The sequence below is a fragment of the Vidua macroura genome, chromosome 8 (genome assembly GCF_024509145.1).
Source record: "Vidua macroura isolate BioBank_ID:100142 chromosome 8, ASM2450914v1, whole genome shotgun sequence".
Classification (NCBI taxonomy): Eukaryota; Metazoa; Chordata; class Aves; order Passeriformes; family Viduidae; genus Vidua; species Vidua macroura.
Window position 1 is genome coordinate 14,562,189 of NC_071578.1, and position 21,281 is coordinate 14,583,469.

Genomic DNA, 21,281 nt, shown 5'->3' on the forward strand with positions numbered 1-21,281 from the left:
TTGCTCTAATTTCTGGGCCAAGGGTTGCTTCATCCAGCAAAGCATTCTCTCGCAGTGCTTTCCTACCTGTTGTCCACATCTTCTTGGGCTGCTGTCTTTCTACCTCAATTTTCCAGGAAGAGCAGGGGTAAAACCAGGGAGTCCCTGTTTATAGCCTCTAGCTGCTGTTGATAGCCTCAGATGCAAACAGTATAGGCTGGTGGTCAAGGCACATGGATTGCCTGCTCTTGACTTGGCTTATTCGGACTTTTTCATATCCAACATTCTTCTGCCCCAGCACCATCACAGTTATAATTTCTCTCCTTGACCCTTTGCCTTCTTGGTCTTCTGCCCCACCTACACAGCTCCCTCTTAACCCCCAAAAATATTGTTTTGAAGACATGAACATAAAAAGAAAAATATGACACATACATAGAGATAGCAGTAACCATATTGATACCTTCTCCTATGTAAGCCTCATCCCCCCATATCCCTGCTTGTCAGCCAGTCTGAAAGCAACACATGTTCAGGACCAGGAATGGCATTGCACCCATCTGTAGCTAGCTAAAAAGAGTCAGTGCTGGAGGGGATAGCTTCTCCCAGCACATGCCAGAAACCAAGGCAAAGTAGCTGAAGCTGTGGTATGGAGAGCATGGGTATGGTAGGACAGTTCTTGTACTCTACAGCAAGATGTGTCTGGTGGTATTTTGCAAAGCTGGCAGCCCACAACAGCAGTGGGAAATGCCTTCACCTCCTTCACATCCCTGCTCCCAGGGCTGCTGGGTTCCCGTGGAGCTGCTCTTTCCCCAGGCTTCAGCAATGAAGGCCATGTGAAAGAGTCGTGGGCAGGTTTCCAGCACTACCCAGTGTTACTTGGCAGCCAGAGAGTGCTAGGCAGGGCTGTAGTAAAATAGTGCAAGCCCCATGTTTGGCCAGTTTCACCCTCCCCTTTCCCTTCCTAGGCTGCTTTCAGTAGCCTGGGACGGTAGTGGCAGAGTTGGAACTGCAGTGCTGCCAAGGGACACATGAGGAAAACTCTCACTTTCCTATGGAGGCAAGCAACACTGATGTGAGAAACAACAAAAAAAGAAATGCCAGAGCATTAGAGCCTAAAAAGGAGCCATGGGCAAAATCTTATGTGGGTGGAGAACACATCTCACACACTACTAGGTCTGGAGAGTTAGTCAGCGTCATCCATAGCACAGAGATGGAGGCAGCCTGTTATCAGGCAGCACGTTTAAAGCATACAAAAGGAAATAGTTTTGCACAAAAGACGCCATGGAATTACATCATCAAAGCTGAAAGTTAAATGAGTGCAAAAGAGGATAAGATGAATTCATAGAGAACAGGGTCACCCATAGTTATCAGATCTTGAAGTAATCATTTGATCACAAATTTCCTAAGCCCCTGATGGGTAGAAGAAAAGGATTATACTGTTTCCCTAACTATCCCTCTAAATCCTCGCCCACCACACAGCTAGAGATGAGTGCCAATCCACTGCCTGTTTGATATGACCTAGTATGGCCTTTATACATTCTAGGAAAATGACAATAATAAATTTGGACATGTTTGAAAACTCTGATGAAAGCAGAAACAAACAATAGAAGATGTTAGGACTTAGAAACAGTGAAGTAAATAAAAACTTCATTTGGAAAATACGGCTAATACATCTGGGATGGATCATACATCCCCCACCCCCCACCCAGATGTTCAAAAACAGAGAGACCTTGAGGCAGTGAGAGAAAAAAGGGGAGAAGGAATGCTCTGTGCCACTGTGGTGAGAGTGAGAGGAATGTGAATACAAGCCTTGTCTCCCCACCTTTGCATTGCTGATGGGCACAGGCGGCAAGGAGCTGATTCTGCTGGAACTGACCATGGAAAGACTGCATCTGATGGGCTCACTTTAGTTCTGGCCATATTGTTAACAGAGGAAGATTGGAAAATTTGAGGAAAGTTCAAGCTAATAGCCATAAGAATGAGAAAACTGTGGGGAGTTCATGCTGAAAGAAAAATAACAACTGTGACAAGCATTGTTTGCTTTGGCAGAGCTATGGCTGTGGCTACACACAGAGACATGCAGCCCTGTGAGCAAGGGGCACAGGCCCACTGTCCTTCACCTGTTTGGAGGGCTGGGAAGGTGGGCTGCAGTGCCAGCATGATGCCAATGGAATCATGATGCCAATGGGACTGCCTGGGGGAGGGAGAGGGAAAATGAGAACAGAGGACTGCTTCTGTCCAGTTCACAGCTTGGGAGAACAAACTGATTTGAGGAGGTCAGGATGAAGCTAAGGCAAAGAAAGATGTGGTTTCAGCACTAGCAGCCTTCCCAGGAGTGAGGCAACCTGTGTGAGGTGCCCAGAGCCTAGGAAAGACCCCTCTACCAGGAGGGGATGCTACCCATCCACTGGGAACTTCAGAGCTGAGCTAGGAGAGCATCAAGGAACTGGCAAGAGAGGAAATCACATCTCAGGACTTTTCCATGTTTAGTGCCAGAAGCTCCATTCCACTACTGGCAAACTCCCATCTTCTGGAAAACAGCATGAAAACTTTTCTGGCATCAGTTCAGAAGTCTTTATTATGATAAGCATACAGAGGCTTGTGTGTGCATCAAAACAAAGATCCATTTCTTCAGGGTTGGGCCACGGAAAGAAAACACATGGCCTGGGTGGCAGGGACTGTTGTCCTCAGTGTACTCTCCCCAGTCCCTCCTGAACAGGCTGTTGAGCCTGTGACAAAGCTGGCAGCCCTGCAGAGCCTGCACATCCTGCCTGGCACAGAGCATGGGAAGAATTGGGGTGGAGAATGAAGGGGCACACATCCGGCCCAGAACTGCTCTGGGAGAAACTGGAAAGCCCTGGCCAGTGCCAACACTTCAAATCAGCCTTCCAGTGCAGAGGTGATGGCCTCACTTCTGAGAGCTTTCTTCCAAGTGGAGGCCCCACTGTGCTTTGCTGTAGGGCTGGAGAAAACTGCTGTAGCCTGTGCACAGAGGAGAGGCAGCTTTATCTGGGAGAAGAGTGAAAAGTACTTAGAGCCTGTGGTGGGGAACAGTTTTCCTGCAAGAGCTGAGGATGCTGCAGGTACCCGGGCTCTCTTCTGACAAGTTCCAATAGCTTTGCCCCACACCTGACACTCGGCTGAATATGGCAGAACTCATAGAGGTCATCAGTCCCAGCGAGACCAGGCTGCTCTTGCACCCTGCAAAGCTATCAACTCCCTCTGCAAGGAACCTCCCCAAAAATGGACCAATCAACATTTGAACCCAAACCAGAGATGCTCATCCCACCTTGCTGCAGCACATCTTAGAGCTTCCTGGGAGCCCAGGAGAACTCTCTTTTCAGGAGAGACCAAGGTCTGGAGTCTCAGCAGTGCAGCAGAGCTGAATAGTGAGTAAATATGTGATAGACAGGTACATGTGATGGTAAAAGATGCTTTTTACCCAGGAAAAGCAAAATGGTAAAGCAGGAAGTGTCTAGAAATTAAAGCCAGAAGCTATCAAATTAGAAATAAGGCACAGATAATTATCACTGAGGCAGATCAACTGTATTAACAAGAGAAATGATACATTATTACTGGCATATTTGGAAACTCCCTCCACTATCATTAATGGTCTTCATGTACATGTTGGGTGGCTCTGGAACACACATTTGAGTTGAATACAGCTGGATCAGATGCAACACAGAAGCAAAGAAATGAATGTTCATAAACTTGAGCTCTTTGACCAAGGATTTTGAGTAGCCTCCATGAATAAAGTCCTGCAATAACAGGAGAAATGTAGAGAAAACAATCCTCGGCTGTTCTGTGAATATTCACTACCAGGCAGTGACATGCAATTGTCTCACCCTGACAGAATGCCTTCAGTCAAACAATTCCTGGAGCCTCAGGCTGCCCAACTGGCATGTTGTCACCTTAGAAGTTCTTATCCTGGAGAGACTGATTTATGAATGGGGTCTAAAAGTCATAAGGTTTAAAAATATTGTAACATATTTTGCATTTATCTTAGTTCGGGCCCTTTTGGTTGCACTCAAGTAATATTTAAAGCTTAAAAAACCCCAAAACTCAAACCAGAAAGTGAGATAATTAAGACGGGAGGAGTAAGTGAAGATGCCAGCTGCTCACCTGGCTCCAGAATCAGGAGCTAACAGTATTAATGCTATGGGACTTGCAATGAAGATACAAAACATTGTAAAAGCTCTTCTCCCAGATATTTGACATTTTCCTTTGACATAATTCCTTAGCAGGGACAAGAAGAGCAGACTGGAACAAGCTTTCTTTCCACACCAACTTCCACATGAAGTTTTTGTATCAATTTCTGATATGTCCTAATGGATCTGCCAGTTCTCATCATGGACACAACTGAGCAGCTACCAGATCTCCAAGGAGGTCTCAGGAGGGGAACTGCCACTCTGCAGGTTGCCAAGCTGTTCACGGGAAGGACGGATGCACCAGCCCACCTGGGGAGCTTCTCCAGGGCGTCTGCTCTGCTACAAAGGCTCCGTATGCAAGGAAGGTGGCATGTGATGGGGTGTGCTGCAGATGAGGCTGTCTGGGCAGCAGAAGCAGCTCTGATCACACATTTTTCTCCTGCATGCCTTCCAGCCATGGCCAAAACCTGCTGCTCATCTCTCATCAACCTATCTTTGCTGCAAACAACAGAAGGAAGGCTGCATCCCTAGCTGAATTCCGACATTGCAGTGTGTCTGCAGATAAACAAAAACTGGTCAGCGGACTCACAGCTGGTGAAAGGTCATTTGCAGATTGAACTGGATGATCTGCTTGGGGCAATATTCTTTGAATAATATGTGTTTCAGTGGAGCCACACAGAAGGAAAAATGGCTCATATTGAGAGATAGTGATGTAGGATGTGAGACAGAGGCTGTTCTGAAATGCCATGACTGGGAAAAAAGACCAAGTTGCAATAGTCCAGCTGGACTCAAAAGCCTAAAAACTTTCTGTTAAGTGAACAGACCTGGACCAGAGATATATGAATGGGTAACATAAAGCATAAATCAAAACCAGGTATATACACTATTAGTGACTCAACTACCTGCTGAAAACTTTGGTGTCCAGGTTTCAGAAAGATGTAAAACAAAAAAGAAGTGGAGTTGAGAGCTGCAAGTGACGTCTGCAGAGACCACTTTACAGATTGAAAACCAATCTATTTAATATGATATAATGACAACTTGCAAGCACCACTGAGGAAAAAGGGATTTTAATAGCAGAGTTACTCTGTCTTTTGGAAATGGGCAGAACAAGATCCAACAGAAGCTGAAACCACCTAATTCAGAGCAAAAATAAGACTCAGGTTTTTGGAAGAATAATGATCTGCCCAAAGATCTTAGGACAGGGTAGATTTTTCCCTTACCTTTAGGTCCTTCAATATATTAGGGCTTCTACTTTCAGGCATGAAGTAGAAATAACTGGGTGACATTTTCTGGCCTGGACTATGCAGAGGGACAAGACTGGGAGAGCTCTGTGTCTGTGCTTGCCTAAAGGAGAAGGCATTGTTGGGGTTGCACATCCTGACCCCCTCCACACTGCCTACACCTCTTCTTGGGGAAAGAGATGTGTCTTTGCTATACCTTCCTCTCTACAATATCTGCTTTCTTTTTGCCTCCACATTTACAGGTCATTAGGAGAAGAGATTTCTGAGATTTTGTGGGAGGTAGACAGGCACCAGTGGTTTCTGAGTGTTTTTACAAAAATGGATTTCTGACTTACCTCTCTTTTTTTTGGACCAAGAAATGGAAAAATGGAAGAAAGTGAATAATAAACTCAATCAGTGGCATCGTCCTAGTTGTGTGGGCTGCACTCACAAGCCCTGGGTCTTGTGGCCATAGGATAAGCCTGTGCTATGAGGAAAGGAAAGCAAATCTTCACTAATTTTGCTGGTGGAAAGAGTGGTTCAATCTGTGCATACTCATGCTGTTTAACTGCTGCCAGCTGCCTACAGGAACATTAACTAATAAACACTGTCCCTAGATTGGAGGCTGCTGTGTTATCAGCACAGTGACCCTGGATTGCTTTAGTGGGTTATACCTGAGGGCACACTGATCCCACCAGAGTCCCTGCAGGCACAGACAACCACTACTGGCCAAGGAACCTGGGCCAATACAAGCTCTTCCTATAAAAAGCAGCAATGCCTTCTTGGGAACTTGTGGCTTGATGTACCTTAGGGACATGGGAATGGCTCAGTGCAACAGTGAGCCAGCTTTGGTCCAGCAACAACATCAGGAAGACGTGGGAAAAAGGCATTTTGCCACCTGCAAAAGGAGCTGAGAGCCAACAGAGCCCAGCTAAGGGCTGATGACCATAAGCATGCTCAGCTTCTTCCTCCTCATCCCTTCTTTTCCCAGAGTGGCATTTGGGAGCCTGACCCACCTTCAGGGGCCAACCAGGTGCAAGAGCTGTAGCCAGCTGTAGGGCTGTTAGAGCTCAGGGCGCAGGGAGGTGAGCCGAGGTGTGCTGGTGCAGAAAGGGCTCTTGGGAACAGCTTCAGCGGAGAAGGAGCAGGATCACCCTGTACGTGATAGCTCCCAAGAGCTCAGTGGGATGTGTGACCCTGAGATAACCCTTGCAGGAGCACTGGCTCCCAAAGATTGCTGCCACTTTTCTCTTTATAATGCTGTGCACAAGGCAGAAACCAACAAGCAGCAAAGTTTCCTTGAATGAAAGTACGACCCATTCCAGGAGGGGACATGAGCTTGTCTGTCCTTGGCAGAGAAGGTGGCGAGCCTGATGTCCCAACATTTGTCAGTGCAAGTGTGATTCAGAAGAAATAAATGCCCTTGTTGTACAGTCAGAAGCTTCAGTGAGAGGGACTCTACAGTACAGCCTGCTCTGCTGGGGTCTCCTAGCCCTGAGCAGCCAGAATGACACGGCTCCTCTCCCCTTCAGGTTCTTCCTAAACAATCCCCTTCTGCAGGCACTTGGGCTTGTGGAAGAGAAGCCAGGCAAACAGGAGCATAGACACCAGCACAAGGGAGCACAGCACCATCAGCCCCACGTAGCTGCCATGGGAGAGGGGGGGCCCAGCTGGCTCCTCTGCAGGGATCATGTTGGTCAGGTTCAGCATGTAGCCCAGGGTCCAACCTGCATCACTGCTGCCAATCTGAAACAGAAGAGCAGAATCAGTGCTGAGAGGCTGCCTATGGCATTGCCTGAGCATGGCACCCCTTGGGATAAAGGGCCAGGCTGTGCGGCAGAGAACTGCGGTGGTGGAGCCCTCCCCACCACGAAACACACCTTTCCAAGGAAGTGGATCATTTGCCAGTTGTTTTCAGTGAACTCATAGCCATTTTCTAGGAGAGAGAGGATGTAGGCTCCAGAGAAGCAGTATTCACTCAGGTACTTTTCTTTGATGTGGTGATATGCTGTCTTCACCTAGGGAAGGAGGCAATCACCAGACTGTTAAACACACCTTCCCACTGCTCCAGCTTGTGCCTGAGCATCCGCTGCAGGTGCTGGGGGGATCTTCCCCATCTTGCTCTGGAGATGAATCCTAGCCATTTATCCCACAGAAAAGTATCAGCACCCCCAGTCTACTGCAACAAGCACAGCTCACCTCTTGCCAAGGCCGGGCACAGAAGCTCTCAATGGTGCTGGTCACTTTGTTCAGGGCAAGGGGGTTTGGTTCACTGGTCAGGTTCAAAAAGTTCATCACAAAATAGAAAGCAGAAAAAGCCTAAAGGAGAAAGATTATTTTAATCTGACTAGGCCACAAATCCCACAAAAGAAAATTAGTTTATTTATAGATAGAGAAATATAAGAAGCGACATCACATACGCAAGAGCAGGAATGTTTTTAAGAGTGATGTAATTTTGAGACATATGGCTCAGAGATGCTGAGAGATGGAGATAGGAATTATGATATCCTGAAGAACTGTGAGCTCTCTCCTTTACTTGTGCCAGTGGCACACAGTGAACACTGATTGCCATCAAAACCGTGATCCCATTTTGGCAACTGAGTGTGCAAACAATATCACCACAAAGAGCAGAGGTGATGGTCTGAAAGGATTGTACAGAGCCCCAAGGTCCAGAGACCCCATCTCTGATCATGGCCAGTAGCTGATAGGTAGGAGGCAGCTTAGGAACGGGGCAAGACTGTATTAGCAGTTCCCTGGAAAACCTCACAATCACTGAGCAGCTCTTGCAGCTCTAGGACTGATGGTCAGCATGATGTCACACAATGTGTGTTCAGAGTGTGCACTGTCTCCTCATCATGTCTGGCAAGCAGATAGGTGAGCTGGCTGGTTTCAGTAGCACTCAGACACTTCTGGGTGAATTACAGGTCTGGTGCCACCACTGACTTCAGGAGACAAGGTTTGCAGGAGCAGTGTTCCTGCCTGCAGCAGGCTCTCCTGCCTCTGGTGCTGGGCAGCTTAAAACGTGAGTAAACACAGCAGCCCAAGGAGATAGGTTAGAATGGGAGCAGTGCAGTACTACTAGGCCAGTATTTACTGGGGTAGCTCTTACATATCTGTCCTCACAGCAAATGCAGCACTACTTTCGTAGTTACATGTCCAGAAAGCCATCTTGTAAATGATTTCCTGCCTCAGTCATGAAGAATGTGCTCTAGAATTACTTTGAATTTCTGCTCTTCTGACATTCTGGATCACAGATAGTTGAAGAATGAGTGAAGACTCACCCCAAAATCCCCTTGTAATGGAGGTAGGTATATCCCATTGAAGGAGCAACTGGAGTAAGGACAATTGCTTTTGTCGAAGAGTTTCTGAATGTTTTCTCGGCACTTTTGATAGTCCCCCTCTCCCTTTATGTACAGCTGGCTGAAAGGTAATTGCTTTTTCTTGTCAGATGTGCAAGGGTTTTTGAAGAAGTCACTAATATTTATAGTCCTTTCATAACCCTTGTGAAAGCATGGATCGGGGAGACTGCTGTTCTCCACGGTCTGAAAATAAAAATCAATCCAAGCTGTTATACTTTGCTCTAGAATAACACCCTGGGAAAGAACCACAAGGAAGGGTGGCACTTGTCACGGTACATCACATCCAGGTGCACACATCAGGTCAAAAGGATAAAGATGGCTTAAGGCACTGGCTGTGCAGGGGAAGATATGAGTACTGCCACAGCCTCCCTGTAGGACCCTTAAATTATTTTAAGTCACAGTTTGTGAAGCTGTGCTGTTGATTTGGGCTTCTCAGAGATGGTAAAATGTCACCTTCCCTGAGTACTTCAGTTAAATGCAGTTCTCTTGCTATCCCATGCCCAAGAATCAAGGCATCTCAAATTGGCAGTACTTTTGAAAGTATTGACTGTCACCTCTTTGGGCACCTCATGCCCAGTCTGTATGGAGAACAATGACATTTCTCTAATCCAGACTAAGAGGTGAGCTGGGACACAACAAATTTTACAGCACCAGTATCCCAAAGCTGGGAGAGCCCAGGATTGTTCAATTACAGGTGTAGATGTACTTGCCTGTAGATCCCTGGCCAGTTTCTGCTGCAGAGCCTGGTCCTTCCCATAGCAGAGAAAGCTGTGCGTGTACACTTGGTAATCCTTGCCATAGAGACGGAAGTAGAGCTGGTTCTCTGGGGACTCAGAAGTGAGGTCCTTTGATACAAAGGTAATCTGTGTGGAGGCTCCTCCAAGGTCTAGTGCTCCTGATGTCTCACTTAAAGATTTCAGGGAGTGTAGAAGCTTTTTCCAGCCAGACTTGGGAAAAAAAATCAAAGTAAACCAGATATATTTGGCATGGAGAAGATTTATTTTGGATAAATAAAAAAGAGAAAAAACTATGAGGAGAGAAGCAGAAGCATGGGGAACATGGGAAGTCCTGGAGGCGGCATGAGATGAGAGCTAGAATAAGACATAAGAAAAATGCAAGCTTGTAAATTCAGAAGATGGATCATGTCTAAGTGCTTGCAGGAGGGCAAAGAATATGAAATCTAATGTTATTGTTACAAGAAAAAGCAGTCCACTTACTGTTTCAGCTCTCAGAAGGTTTATAAGCTCAACAGGAAAGAACCATAGTCAAACTTTTCAGAAACAGAAATATTTTAGAACAGGAAGTAAGAAGGATGCTGTACCCAAGCAAAATTATTGAAGATGCTGGTGTTTTATTTCAGTGCTTGAAGCCTAATTATAGTGGCGCATCCTGATACCACTAAGTATCAGGATGTACTCACAACAGCTGCTGAGGCAAGATGTGCAGCTTCCTGATCCCTGATAAACGGTTTACAAGGGAATAGAGTGCCTGTGACACCTTCTTGCAAGGCAGGACTTACAAAGTGCTGCAAGCCAATGACTCAAATGTCTTGCTATAGATATACTACCTGCTTGAAATTGCCCAGAAGGTAGTTAATGGTGATCCATCCATAGGCTCCTTCTTCCTGACCAGTGATGATTCTGGCACCCTGGAAGTTGAAGGGAGCTGAGCGTAGTGTGTTTCCTACTGAGGACAAGACTTTGTCAGCTGCACTTTCATTCTGCAACCTGGATGAACAGAAGAAAGGATGGAGTAACTCTGGCTGACAGCTTACTATGTGCTTTATTCTGAGTAGGCAGGCTGCAGCTCCCCACCAAGTGTCAATGATCAGAGGTTGGTCATTCGTGTGAGTAATCCAGCTCTAGCTGCCCGTGGTCCTCTCTGTCACACCTTGACAGCACAGCTGCCACCAACTCTGACACTTATGGACCCTGCAGCTGGGAGTGCTAGGTATTTGGAGCAGAGACCAGAGCTCTTGTTCTGTAGCATGTATTCTGAAAGGAGTTGGTTGCACTGTGGATATTCCTCTCCCTCTTTGCTGTCACCATTATAGAAGAAATCCAGAAGATATCTCTAGGAAGATTTCCCAGGCAATATGTAACAAAGATCAGTTCCCTGTCCTAGCCAGGAGAGGTCTGGGTCACCCTCATGAAAATCACAAATTGTAATTAAAGGAGGATGTGATTATAAAATTACCTTATTTTAATTGCCCTCTGTGGGGAGTTGCAACGTATTTGGGCTCAAAAATCTGGGTCTAATACCAAACTGTGGGGATGTCTGAGCATCCCTTTATTATAGGGATGTCAGGGCACTGCTGATCTCCTGGTCTCTCTGTGCTGCATGTGGATGCAGGAGATGATGGAGAGTTGGAGTGAATGGGGAAGCAATGGAAAAGTCCAGGGGACTCGGGGCTCAGAGAGGTCAGCAGCAGAGGAGCATACCTGGGCACAGTGTGAGCTGGCAGTGTGTGCAAGGACTCTTCCCCATAAGCCCCCACTGCACATCCATGGCAGTCCCAGGTGCAGTGCTGCAGGAGAGGGGGAGAAGCCCTGCAGTACCTGAGAAGCCGCATGCCAGCAGTTGCTCCGAGGTAGACGGGTGTCTCTTTGTGCTGTGCTGAGGGAATCACCTCTTTTGCTTGTTGTAGGCACTGTTCCAGAGAGGGACCTGCCTTCTCTGTGGCGTGGGAGTAACCTGAGATCCCAGGGCCTGAAAGAAGCAAAGACACTTTATCGTTCAGACTCCAAACAAAACCCCAGAATGCTGTCATGAGCGGGTGTGTTAAATCATATAATGGACAGCAGAATCGGATTCAACCATCCCATTTCTGAGGATTTAGAAATCCTACAGCACCAGCTAAGCCCAATGCACATAGTAGGTGGTCACAGTGCCCAGCATCTGCCACCCTTTCTCTGCAAAGCAGGCTATGAACTAGCAATGAGGGCTGAGACAAGCCATTTCTTTTGCATGCCCTGAACATCTGCAGACTCTCCTCTGAGTCTGCCTGGGTGTACCCTGGATCTGTGCCTGAAAATCCCTGACCCTTCCATGCTGCCTCCTCCGGGGGCAGATGCTGTCATTTGTTTGTGTACTTTCTACTCACACTACAACACTGGGCGTTCTGCAGCTATTGTGTCTTATGCTAACTCAAGGAAAAAATCGTTGTCCCTCTCTGCCATGTGTCTGCTTGTTCCCTGGACTGCCCCAGGACCAGTGCCTGCACGGCAGCAGTGAAGCCCCATTTGCTCCAGCTTGCTGTATGCTCAGTGTGCTGCTCGTGATGTGGGACGCTGCAGCACCGAGAAGCTATCACAGCAGCTTGATAACAGTAGGGCTCTCTCCTGCACTGCAGAGGCCTGGAAAGACCCCAGGTAGGTCTGACAACACCTCAGAATGCAGCAATCCATGATGGTCTTTGCTGTTCCTTGCTGTGCGCACTCTGGGCTTCATTTATGCCTTCCTAAACCATACCGTATCTACACAGCAATGAAATAGAATTTAAAAAGCGCCATGATATGCATAAGTTGAGCAACCTTGAGCCACAAGCCCTGTGCATAGCTTGCACAGAAGCCTTGAAAAAGAGCAAACCATGCTGTCCTCTCTCATTGCTTTCATCAGCACTTCAGCAAGAGTGCATGCAGACATTTTATTTATTTAAGTACATTCTTTGGTGAGGCTCTTTCCAAAAAGCAATTAATTCCAAGCATCCTGAAAACAGAGGAAAAAATTGATCCATTTTTTTCCCCAGGAAGGTCAGGCATGTACTGCTCCCCATGGGAACCAGTGAGATGCATTATCTCACAGATGGAACACTGTTCTACTATTGGCCTCTTCCTCTAGATTCCTCCTCCCTCACCCTTTTATTACATTATCTCTTCTTCATCCCACGCCACTTCCCCAGCTCCTTTTTCTCCTCTTACCTTCAACTTTACACACCTCCACCTGCTTCACCACCCCAGTGTCGTTCTCCTTCTCTGCTGGCCACTCGTACACGTAGAGGTTGGTGTGGGATGATCCCGCATCCAGCACGATCCCATACTGTGGGCAAAGCAGAGCCCATATCACACCTGAGGTACCAGCCAGACATGCTGTGTGCTGGCCTCCACACCACACACACACACACACACACACACACACAAGCCCTCTGTCTGGCAGCTGTGGAATGTGTGCCATTGCTCCTCTCAGCAGAGCTTCAGTTCAACACTCCCGGCAAAGGAAACAGGAGCAGAGAAAGCGCGAAGCTGGGACTGGTTACTGAAGAGATGATTCCCTGTGAAGCTGTAACTGCGTTTACCACAAAGATGTAAAACAAGATGTTGAGGTGCATGGAGCCAGAAAAAGAGGTTAGCCAGAGCCAGCAAGGGCAGCAACATGTCTGTGAGCACTATGGACACCTAACCCCCCAGCTTGTTTTCCTCTAAGGGTACCAGCTTGTAATACCTTAATATTCTTCGGAAGTGGCTGGTTTTGGGTCACTGCTACAGCAATTAAAGCAATTACAGCCAAAGTAGAGAGGAATCCCAGGATGAGTAGAATCGTTCTTGTTGAGGACATCTTTGGTTTGGTACCTGTGACTAGAGCAGAGAAAGGATGTTAGTATCCCAGTAGCCCATCTCTCCTCACACCCCAAAGGCATGTCTTTTGGCATGTTCCTCTAGTCCTTTTTCCCTATGAATGTCTGCCTTTGCCCACCAGGTTATGAATAGCCTGTGTTTGCAGAATTGGCACAGTAGATAAATCACACACTTTGCAGAACTTGTACCACTCTAATTCCTTAAATGTTACAGGCATATTTGGGATAACCTATTAACAAATTAAGATTTTTGTGGTTTAATATACATGGTTAGCAATAGAATTCTGTAAAAAAAGGCCACTTATGGCTGATGAAAATCATCCACAACCAATATGTCACCTGAGCTTTCAGAACCAATATACATATTGTTGCACTTGTTGGTGGCCAGCATGATGCTGTCTGTCACATTTTTCTGCTTTGGATAATCCTCTATGTATCCCACAGTCAAAACCTCACAACTTAGTCTTGGACAGTTTTGATACTGTTTAATAAAATACCATCTTACTACATGGAACTCTAGAAAGGGTATCAGTGTATTTTCCAGATTTATAACTTTGATGTAAAGTCAACACTTAAAAGAAACAAATAGCTCCAGGGGACATATGTGCTCCCACTATGACATGAAATCCATTTCCACCAACAGTGATGCTCCACGCTCAAAAGCACTGATCATCTGACTCGCCTGGGAAATAGTTTCTCTTCTCCTTTTACACAAATACTCCAGGAGATATTTAGAAGTACATTACAGTCATTCAGGATGGCAATACCTCAGTGCAGGCAGTCACATCAACTATTATCACACTCTGAGAGAACCTGCTCTGCACCTGTATGTCAGAACTTGTGTTCCAGAGGTCTCCAGACCTCCAAACTCAGATTAATGTGCCAAATCCATCCTGGCACTTCATATCAAGCAGGCAAATATGAAAAGCATTGATGTTCTGAATAGGGTCAGCTTCTAACTGCTCTGGTTTTATGTGAGAAGCAGTCCCACGTTCCAGAACTAGATAGTGTTACCTGACCTTACAAATGACCCTAAATCCTCAAGTTATTCTCAGAAGTTAGCCCAAGTGAAAAGAAGCAACACACCTCTGGAAATCTCTAACTATAGGCAAATAACAGCTTCTTACCTTCTTAGAGAAAATGAAACCTAAAAGGGCCAGGAGAGCTCGCTTTAAAGATGCCACAGACAGGTCCACTGGGAATGCAACACTGACCTGGAGCTCTATGTTCTCTCTGTGTAAATCTGCTGAGGTTAACTGTGAAATTTGGAAGCTTGTAACGCTTGCACTTTGTGAGTGCCTATTAGAGGGTCAGCATGCTTGCCAATAGCTCCAAGAATGCAGCTTAAAAAAATAGCCTAGTGCACATACCAGACGGTAGGAATTAAGAATGTATTTTATCCAACTCTATTCAAAACTGCCCAGAACTCAGGGCTTGAAGTGATTAGAAACAGCAGAGCATGACAGCTGGGAGACCTTCCTTCTCATTGGAGAGAGTAGTTGGCTCAGGTTATGATAGCACTGAGCATGTCTGTTGAACAAAATTATTTTAACCCTGGAGAAATGAATTAAAGCAGATGTTATAATGTAACATTAGCTGCACAGTATAGACATGAAGTTAGCGTGCCTGAAAACTGAAACTGCTGCTGACAATTGCATAGCACATCCACATAATTATTGCCACCCTTCCTCTGAGATCTTGCCTAGAGGCACCCATGAATGAATCTGCTACATGTTTGCAGTCATAGCAATGAAGGATATGTGAATTTGCACAACTTCTAAGATGTTCAGATTTCCTGTTGTGATGGGTATTGTCAGACTGCTGTATCTTTTCAGCAGCCACACTCTGAAAGTGTCAGCATTAGCAGCAAAGCAGGAACATTGCTCTCACTGTAATGGACCATCCCAATTATGAACTAGAAATCCCTTGTCTGAAGGCAGAGACATAATGATAATTGTCTGCATCCCACCTGTAGCCTGAGATTAGTAATTTTTTTGCCAAGGCACGTTATTTTCTTAACTCTGAATATGACTTTTGCCTGAATTTTAGTTCAATATCATGAGCACTTTTCAGGACCCTGAGAAGTTTCTAGATAGGTGACTTCATTGCTGTATGCCATATCAGACCATCCATTTCTGTGAACTCTAATGCTACCAAGAAGCATTTTATTGAAATGGTTCATACAAGAAAAGGTACAAGGTGATAAGCATAATCCAGAAGGTAGTGTAACAAAGTAATAACCTTCCAGAGAGCACTCAAAGTGTACAGACTTGAATACTTGACAGACTTGTTTAAAAAAGACGAACTTATTTTAAAAAATTCAAACAAAAACCAGCACTGCAAAGCTATCTAAAGAATTCAGTGCAGTTAAAATTCACTTGCTGTTTGTTCAGAAAGGTGAGGTATTTCAATAATAGCAAAATCTTTTCTGTGCCCTTGGTTATCTCCACCAGCTCTAGGTGTAATTGCAGGTTCTGCAGGGGCTAAAGAATTAAGCTATTCCAGGTTCCTCCAGCTCCTTAGAGTTTCACATTCACACTGCTGAATGCCATGCAAACACTCCCCAGTGTCCACCAAGTGGAGCAGTACTTGACTGATTTCCAGGCCCCAGGGTTTTCCTTCCACCAGCAGTTTTCCTCCACTAAAGATTAAGCAGACACAATCTTCTGTCCTGTGGCCAGTCAGAATCCAAGCAGAGACAGATCTCTACTCTTTCTCTCACCCTGCCCACTGTGTGCAGTGACTGAAACATCCCGTAGGGCCATAAGTAGGCATAGAAATGATGCTGCTTTTCTCCTCTCAGAGCTCAGAGCTGCTTGATGCTGGAGCCCTGCCCGGCTGCACGGGCACTGAGCACTCTCCAGATGCTGGAGCACAGCCCAGCTGCTCAGGCATCTCTGTTTCCAATTTTGGTCTCTTGCTTTTTTGTAGGGGCTACCACTGATTCTATCCAGTGATGGCCCCAAAACATGAACAGATCTAATATCCTTTCTGCCTCCAAGACAGAGAACTGGGAGGATGTTGTCAGTCACTCCACGTAGCAGCAATTTTGCTGTGGAAACCCTGTTGCTCTTAGTGAATAACCAGGGAGGACCACAACAGCGTGGGAGGCAGCTCTGTGTGAAGGCAAGGAAGCAGACTTGATTCCTGTGTCTTCCAGAGCTCAAGACAAATAGGAAATGGCCCCTCCAGCCAAACTACACTAAATCAACAGCACCTCTGCATGCCAGGAGATGTCACTCACTGCCAAGCTGCCCACCCTCAACTCCCTTCTCACCAAACAAGACTTACTAACAAAAGTTAAAAGGAACCAGGCAACCAGCTGTTTTTAGACATGCAATAAGCAGAGACTAAGGCTTGTTTAAGGAATGACATTAGGAATGTCAAGCAGAAAAGAAAAGATGCTGTGCATAGACCAAAGCCATGCTTGGTTCAGACAATCTCACTGTGACCCACCATCTCTAATAAATACAAATATTTTTGTAAGCTCTGACTTTGCACAACAGATAAAGATGATGTTTGATCTTTCATTTGGGTGTTCATGCTCAGTCTGATACAGAAGGGATCACAAGGGGTTGTACTGCAAGGCCATCCCTCTTCCATTGCATAAGTGCCACACTGACAGAGACTGTTCCCACCATCACCTCTATCCTCTCAGCTCTTCTCTCTGTGGTCAGAAGTATTCCCATTTTCAGCCCTAATTTATTTATTGTCAGTCTATTCTCTCTGTCTGTCTTCCACTTCTATCTCACAACTTCTGAAATGCCCACTCCTAAGAGAATTTATTCTCTTAGTCAATTTGTAAGAAATTATCCTTTCTGGATTTTTTTTGTCTCTCTCTTTCTGGTGTTTTTTTTTGGTTTTTTTTTTTTTTTGGTTTTTTTTTTTTTTTTGGTTTTTTTTTTTTTTGTTTTTGTTTTGTTTTATTTGTCTTTTCTTTCTATCTGAAGAGCCCAGCATCACTTCTCTACATATAGAATTACTTGCTTATATTTTTCTTGAGTATTCTTACCAGAGCTGCAAGGAGACTGGCCGTGCACAGCAGTGAACCCATTCCACAGGAGATTATACAGTCCCAGCCTAAATGAAGGGAGGTGGGGACTTGTAGTACCTCAGAAGCATGGTCCTCCACCATCACAGGCTGTGCTAAGTCAACCCAGAACCTCTCATGCAAACTCAGCAAACCCACCCAGGAGAGAGCGGCTCTGGCAATGCAGTCTGGGCGCATTTTCTAACTGCAGGAGTTCGTGTCTGTGGAGTTCTATGGCAGTGATGGTAGGGAAAGAGCATGGGAGCAGTCAGTGCTGCTGTTCAACATGGAGAGGAGACCCACACATCATCCTCCTGGTGAGTGAAAATGAGATTTCAGTAGTCAGGAAGTTTTTCAGGCTGAATTGCCTGAAATTACCTCACTGATTACTCTGTGAGGTTGCTGAACTTGCAGGGTTCAGGGTTTGATGCACATTACCCAAAAGGCACTCCTGTCTTCAGACTCAGCATAACCAAAAATCTGAGTGCATAAACACTCAGAAGAGCCACACTGCTTCATTTATCAACCCTTTAATGAAATTTCCCTGTCCCCAACTGACTTCTTACTCATTCTTCATCTGCCTTTTTCATTTAAACATACTTGTATCCAAGTTACCTAGGAAGACTTAGCTGCAAAGTAATGTAAACCACCTGTTTCAGGCCAGCATATTGGAAAAGCCTTTTCTTAGGCTGTCAAGAGGCTCAGGTTTGTCTTAGAATTTATAAACAAGCACATATACAGAAAGTCAATGGCTTTGGTTTAAGGGGCTTTATTTCAAAGTATCAGGACAAGACACTCAGCATGCTGAAATAAGAATTCAAGCTCCAGATCAGGATTTTACATCACTTTTTACAACTGTTACATGGAACAGTGTGGATGACTCTGCTCCAATTTTTAATTATTCATATGGCAAAGACTGTGGCCTAAATACTGGTGTGATCTCTGCCCCTCCTTGTAGTGCTATGTAGAATAATAAATACACATTTACTGGGTTATATTTTTCCAGATGAAATACTTCTAAGTGCTGAAGTGCAAACATTGAAGTGTCAATGAAACTGATAATCCAAACAGTATAATGTGTTTTTTGGATGCTGTCTCTCAGAGACATTTGATACTGAAATCATGCATCCCTACATGTCTCAAAACCCTCAGAGTTTTTTGGGCTATATGGCTTGGCAGCTTGGACTGTCTCATCTACACACATACCTGTGCATTAGTGAGCTGGAAGATAGAGAGTGTGCCTGTATCTGAGATAACACCAAGCTGGGAGCAAAGCACACTGACACATAGGGCTGGAACTGAAAAAGAATTTGACAAATAGGTGAGAGCCTGGTGAAAACATCTAACTCACTTAAGGACAAAAGCAAATATGACATTTAGGTAAGAGCCATCACCCAAAGACAGTGTGGTGAGCAATCTGTTAAGTAGCTTTTCCAGAGAAAACGTTATTGCAGCTACAGCAGTTTATAGTAATCTTTCCCTCCATCTAAAGCTGGTAAATCCTCCTGTGAGGTTCTGTGACCAATTCTGGGCACTGCCTTTCAGGAAAGATGTAGACCACTTGGAGAAACTCCAGAAGACAACAAGAAAGATCACAAGCCTAAAAGCCTGACCTACGAGGAAAGATTGAAGGAATTGAATTGTCAAGTTTGCAAAAAAGAAGAGTAAAGAAGGCTCATTAGTTGTCTTCAGACAAACGACATTTCTGTCTGCCAGTGCTGGTGTAGCCAATCCTGCCTCAGGATGAGGGTGGCTCCTGGATTTTCTCCCAGTTCCGTTTCCTTGGTTCAGAAGGAGGGGAGTCAGCAAAAATGGGACAATGCACTCATAAGTTACGCTGTCAGCAAAGCCAATGCAGTGCATATGCTCTCCCTGTGGGATACAGATGCAGTTGTACAAAGGTAAAACTCCTTTGCCCAACAAAGCTCCAGGTTTTGTTCAGACATAATTCAGCCACGGCAGCCACCCCATGGGTGCTATCCATGTGTGCAGCACTGCTTGGTGTGGGAGCTCCTCATCCTTTTGCTGCTTTTAGTGTTGTGGCTGGGATACAACCCTGGGAAATTGCACAAGACACATTGAATGAGCCCTCTTTTCCTGGAAAAAAGAAAATCCTGGAGAGCTGCTGGGTGCTGGAAGCAGCAAAAGCTGAACAGAGAGAGATGGATACAAAGGAGCAGGCAACACACATTTCTCTCCCCTCCACAGCTGCCCACAGCACAGAGGGGCTTTGTGCCCAGGCAGTCCTGTGGCCCTGCAGTGCAGTTACTGCTGGAGAGGTGATGTCCAGGGGTTCTGGCCACGAGCCCCAGTGGCCCAGACTGCCACAGCAACATGTGCCCCATTCACCATGCACAAAGCAGGGTCCCCTGTCAGAGCCCTTCCCACGGCATAGGGCTGGGAATGGTCTCAGCCTCCCCAGCTCTCTGCAAGGCACTCACACCCCCTCCTACCTTGGCCTCACAGCCCATCTCCCTGGTGTTATATACTGCCCCCACCAAGTCTTCCCAATGCCTGCTCATTAAATAATCTCTCTGCACAAAGATAGTTTTCTGGCTTGCATCACAGCAGTCAGACCCAGATACTCAATATTCTTAAATACAATCAGCAAGTGTCTGGATGCTGCTGACACAATGACTTTTAGAAAGTTTTTTTCTACATTTATATGATGGTTACTGGACTTCTAAGCCTGTATCCTCCTTGTACTCATGCTCATTTCTTTACGATTCTCACATCAAAGATGTTTTTCAAATCAGAAGAGAAAACTGTTAGCAGTTACATCAGTTTCCTGTCAGGAAACCTCTGGTATTAATTTCCTACTAGGCATCAAAGCTATAGTTTAACTGGAGAAGATTTATTGCCATTATCCACAAAGCTTGAAGTTTCATCAGAAAATATCAGTGAGTTCAAGGGGGCTTCCCCTCCTCCCCAGACACCAAATTATTTCTTGAATATGCTTAACTATCACATGATGTGAAGGCATTTATTTGTCTTTTTGGAAAAAAAAAAAAAAAAAAAAGATGCATCAAGCACTGACACCTTTCAGCTTTGTCATTATTGATAGTTTGAATACACAGACTTGCAATGGCCCAACGGTGCTGCCAGGCTTCCACTTGTGCTCAAGATCCTTACATTCTTCTTTCTTTTCTTAACTCCCTGGCCATGATTTTTTTCTTATGCTTCTTTTGACCATCTTTTTCACTTTCCAACTTTAAATTTGCACTAATTTTATCTTCCTTTATTGCCTCTGAATATGCATCTTTAAGAGATTTTATTTTCTTCAAATTAACATAACTTTCAATAGTTGGATTATGGCTTTTGTGGGATGAAATAAAAAGAGAATGGGTTGCTTCTTATTAGCATTCCTATTTTCACATTTTAAATACTCTGCTGGGTCAGCTCAAGTATTTTTATTTTGTGATGTTACTTCTTTTAAGAGCTACTAGACATTGTTGACACAGAGTAAGTGTGCATTACTTTCATAATAATTTGAAACTCTCATAGAAATTCCTCTTTTTCTCTTGTGACTGGGGTCAACATACATTTCTCTTGAGCTAGAAGTAATGCACTGCAAATTGTGAGATGGTCACCCTCAGTTCTGAGAAATTGCCTTGTCTTTCACTAAAATCCACCATCATATCAGCTTTTCTTGTCCTATATAGAAAGCCATTCCTGTCTCTGTCCCCAGCATCCTGGTTGGTGACAGGCACTGATCTTCACTTGCTTTGGTCTCTTGCCCCCAGTTCAGCCCCAGGCAGCTTTTGTGTACAATTATTTAATTGTGGTTGCTGCTGAAGACAGCAGGACCACTGCTTGCATTTGAAGATGGGTGATGTGTGAGTCACATCACCAGCCCAGTATGGCCCACCCTTTCCTGTGTCCCATCAACCACCCACACACGAGGGGGTGTACAAGTTGTTATGAAAAAAAGAGAGGAAACAGCCTCCAGAACAACCACTCCCCCCTTCAACACCC

The 21,281-nt window shown here is 45.3% G+C and overlaps 1 protein-coding gene across 1 annotated transcript in view; it reads right to left on the reverse strand.

Moving 5' to 3' along the window:
• Positions 1-2,536: 2,536 nt before the first annotated feature.
• Positions 2,537-21,281, reverse strand: part of ENTPD1 (ectonucleoside triphosphate diphosphohydrolase 1) — a 32,053-nt gene continuing 13,308 nt past the window's right edge. The window contains exons 2-10 of the mRNA XM_053983896.1: positions 13,144-13,277; positions 12,624-12,741; positions 11,262-11,412; positions 10,271-10,430; positions 9,414-9,650; positions 8,626-8,886; positions 7,544-7,663; positions 7,225-7,362; positions 2,537-7,090 (exon numbers count right to left, since the gene is read on the reverse strand). Coding sequence (XP_053839871.1) covers positions 6,884-7,090; positions 7,225-7,362; positions 7,544-7,663; positions 8,626-8,886; positions 9,414-9,650; positions 10,271-10,430; positions 11,262-11,412; positions 12,624-12,741; positions 13,144-13,277 — 1,526 coding nt within the window. The 3' untranslated portion in view covers positions 2,537-6,883. The remainder of the gene's footprint in view (positions 7,091-7,224; positions 7,363-7,543; positions 7,664-8,625; positions 8,887-9,413; positions 9,651-10,270; positions 10,431-11,261; positions 11,413-12,623; positions 12,742-13,143; positions 13,278-21,281) is intronic.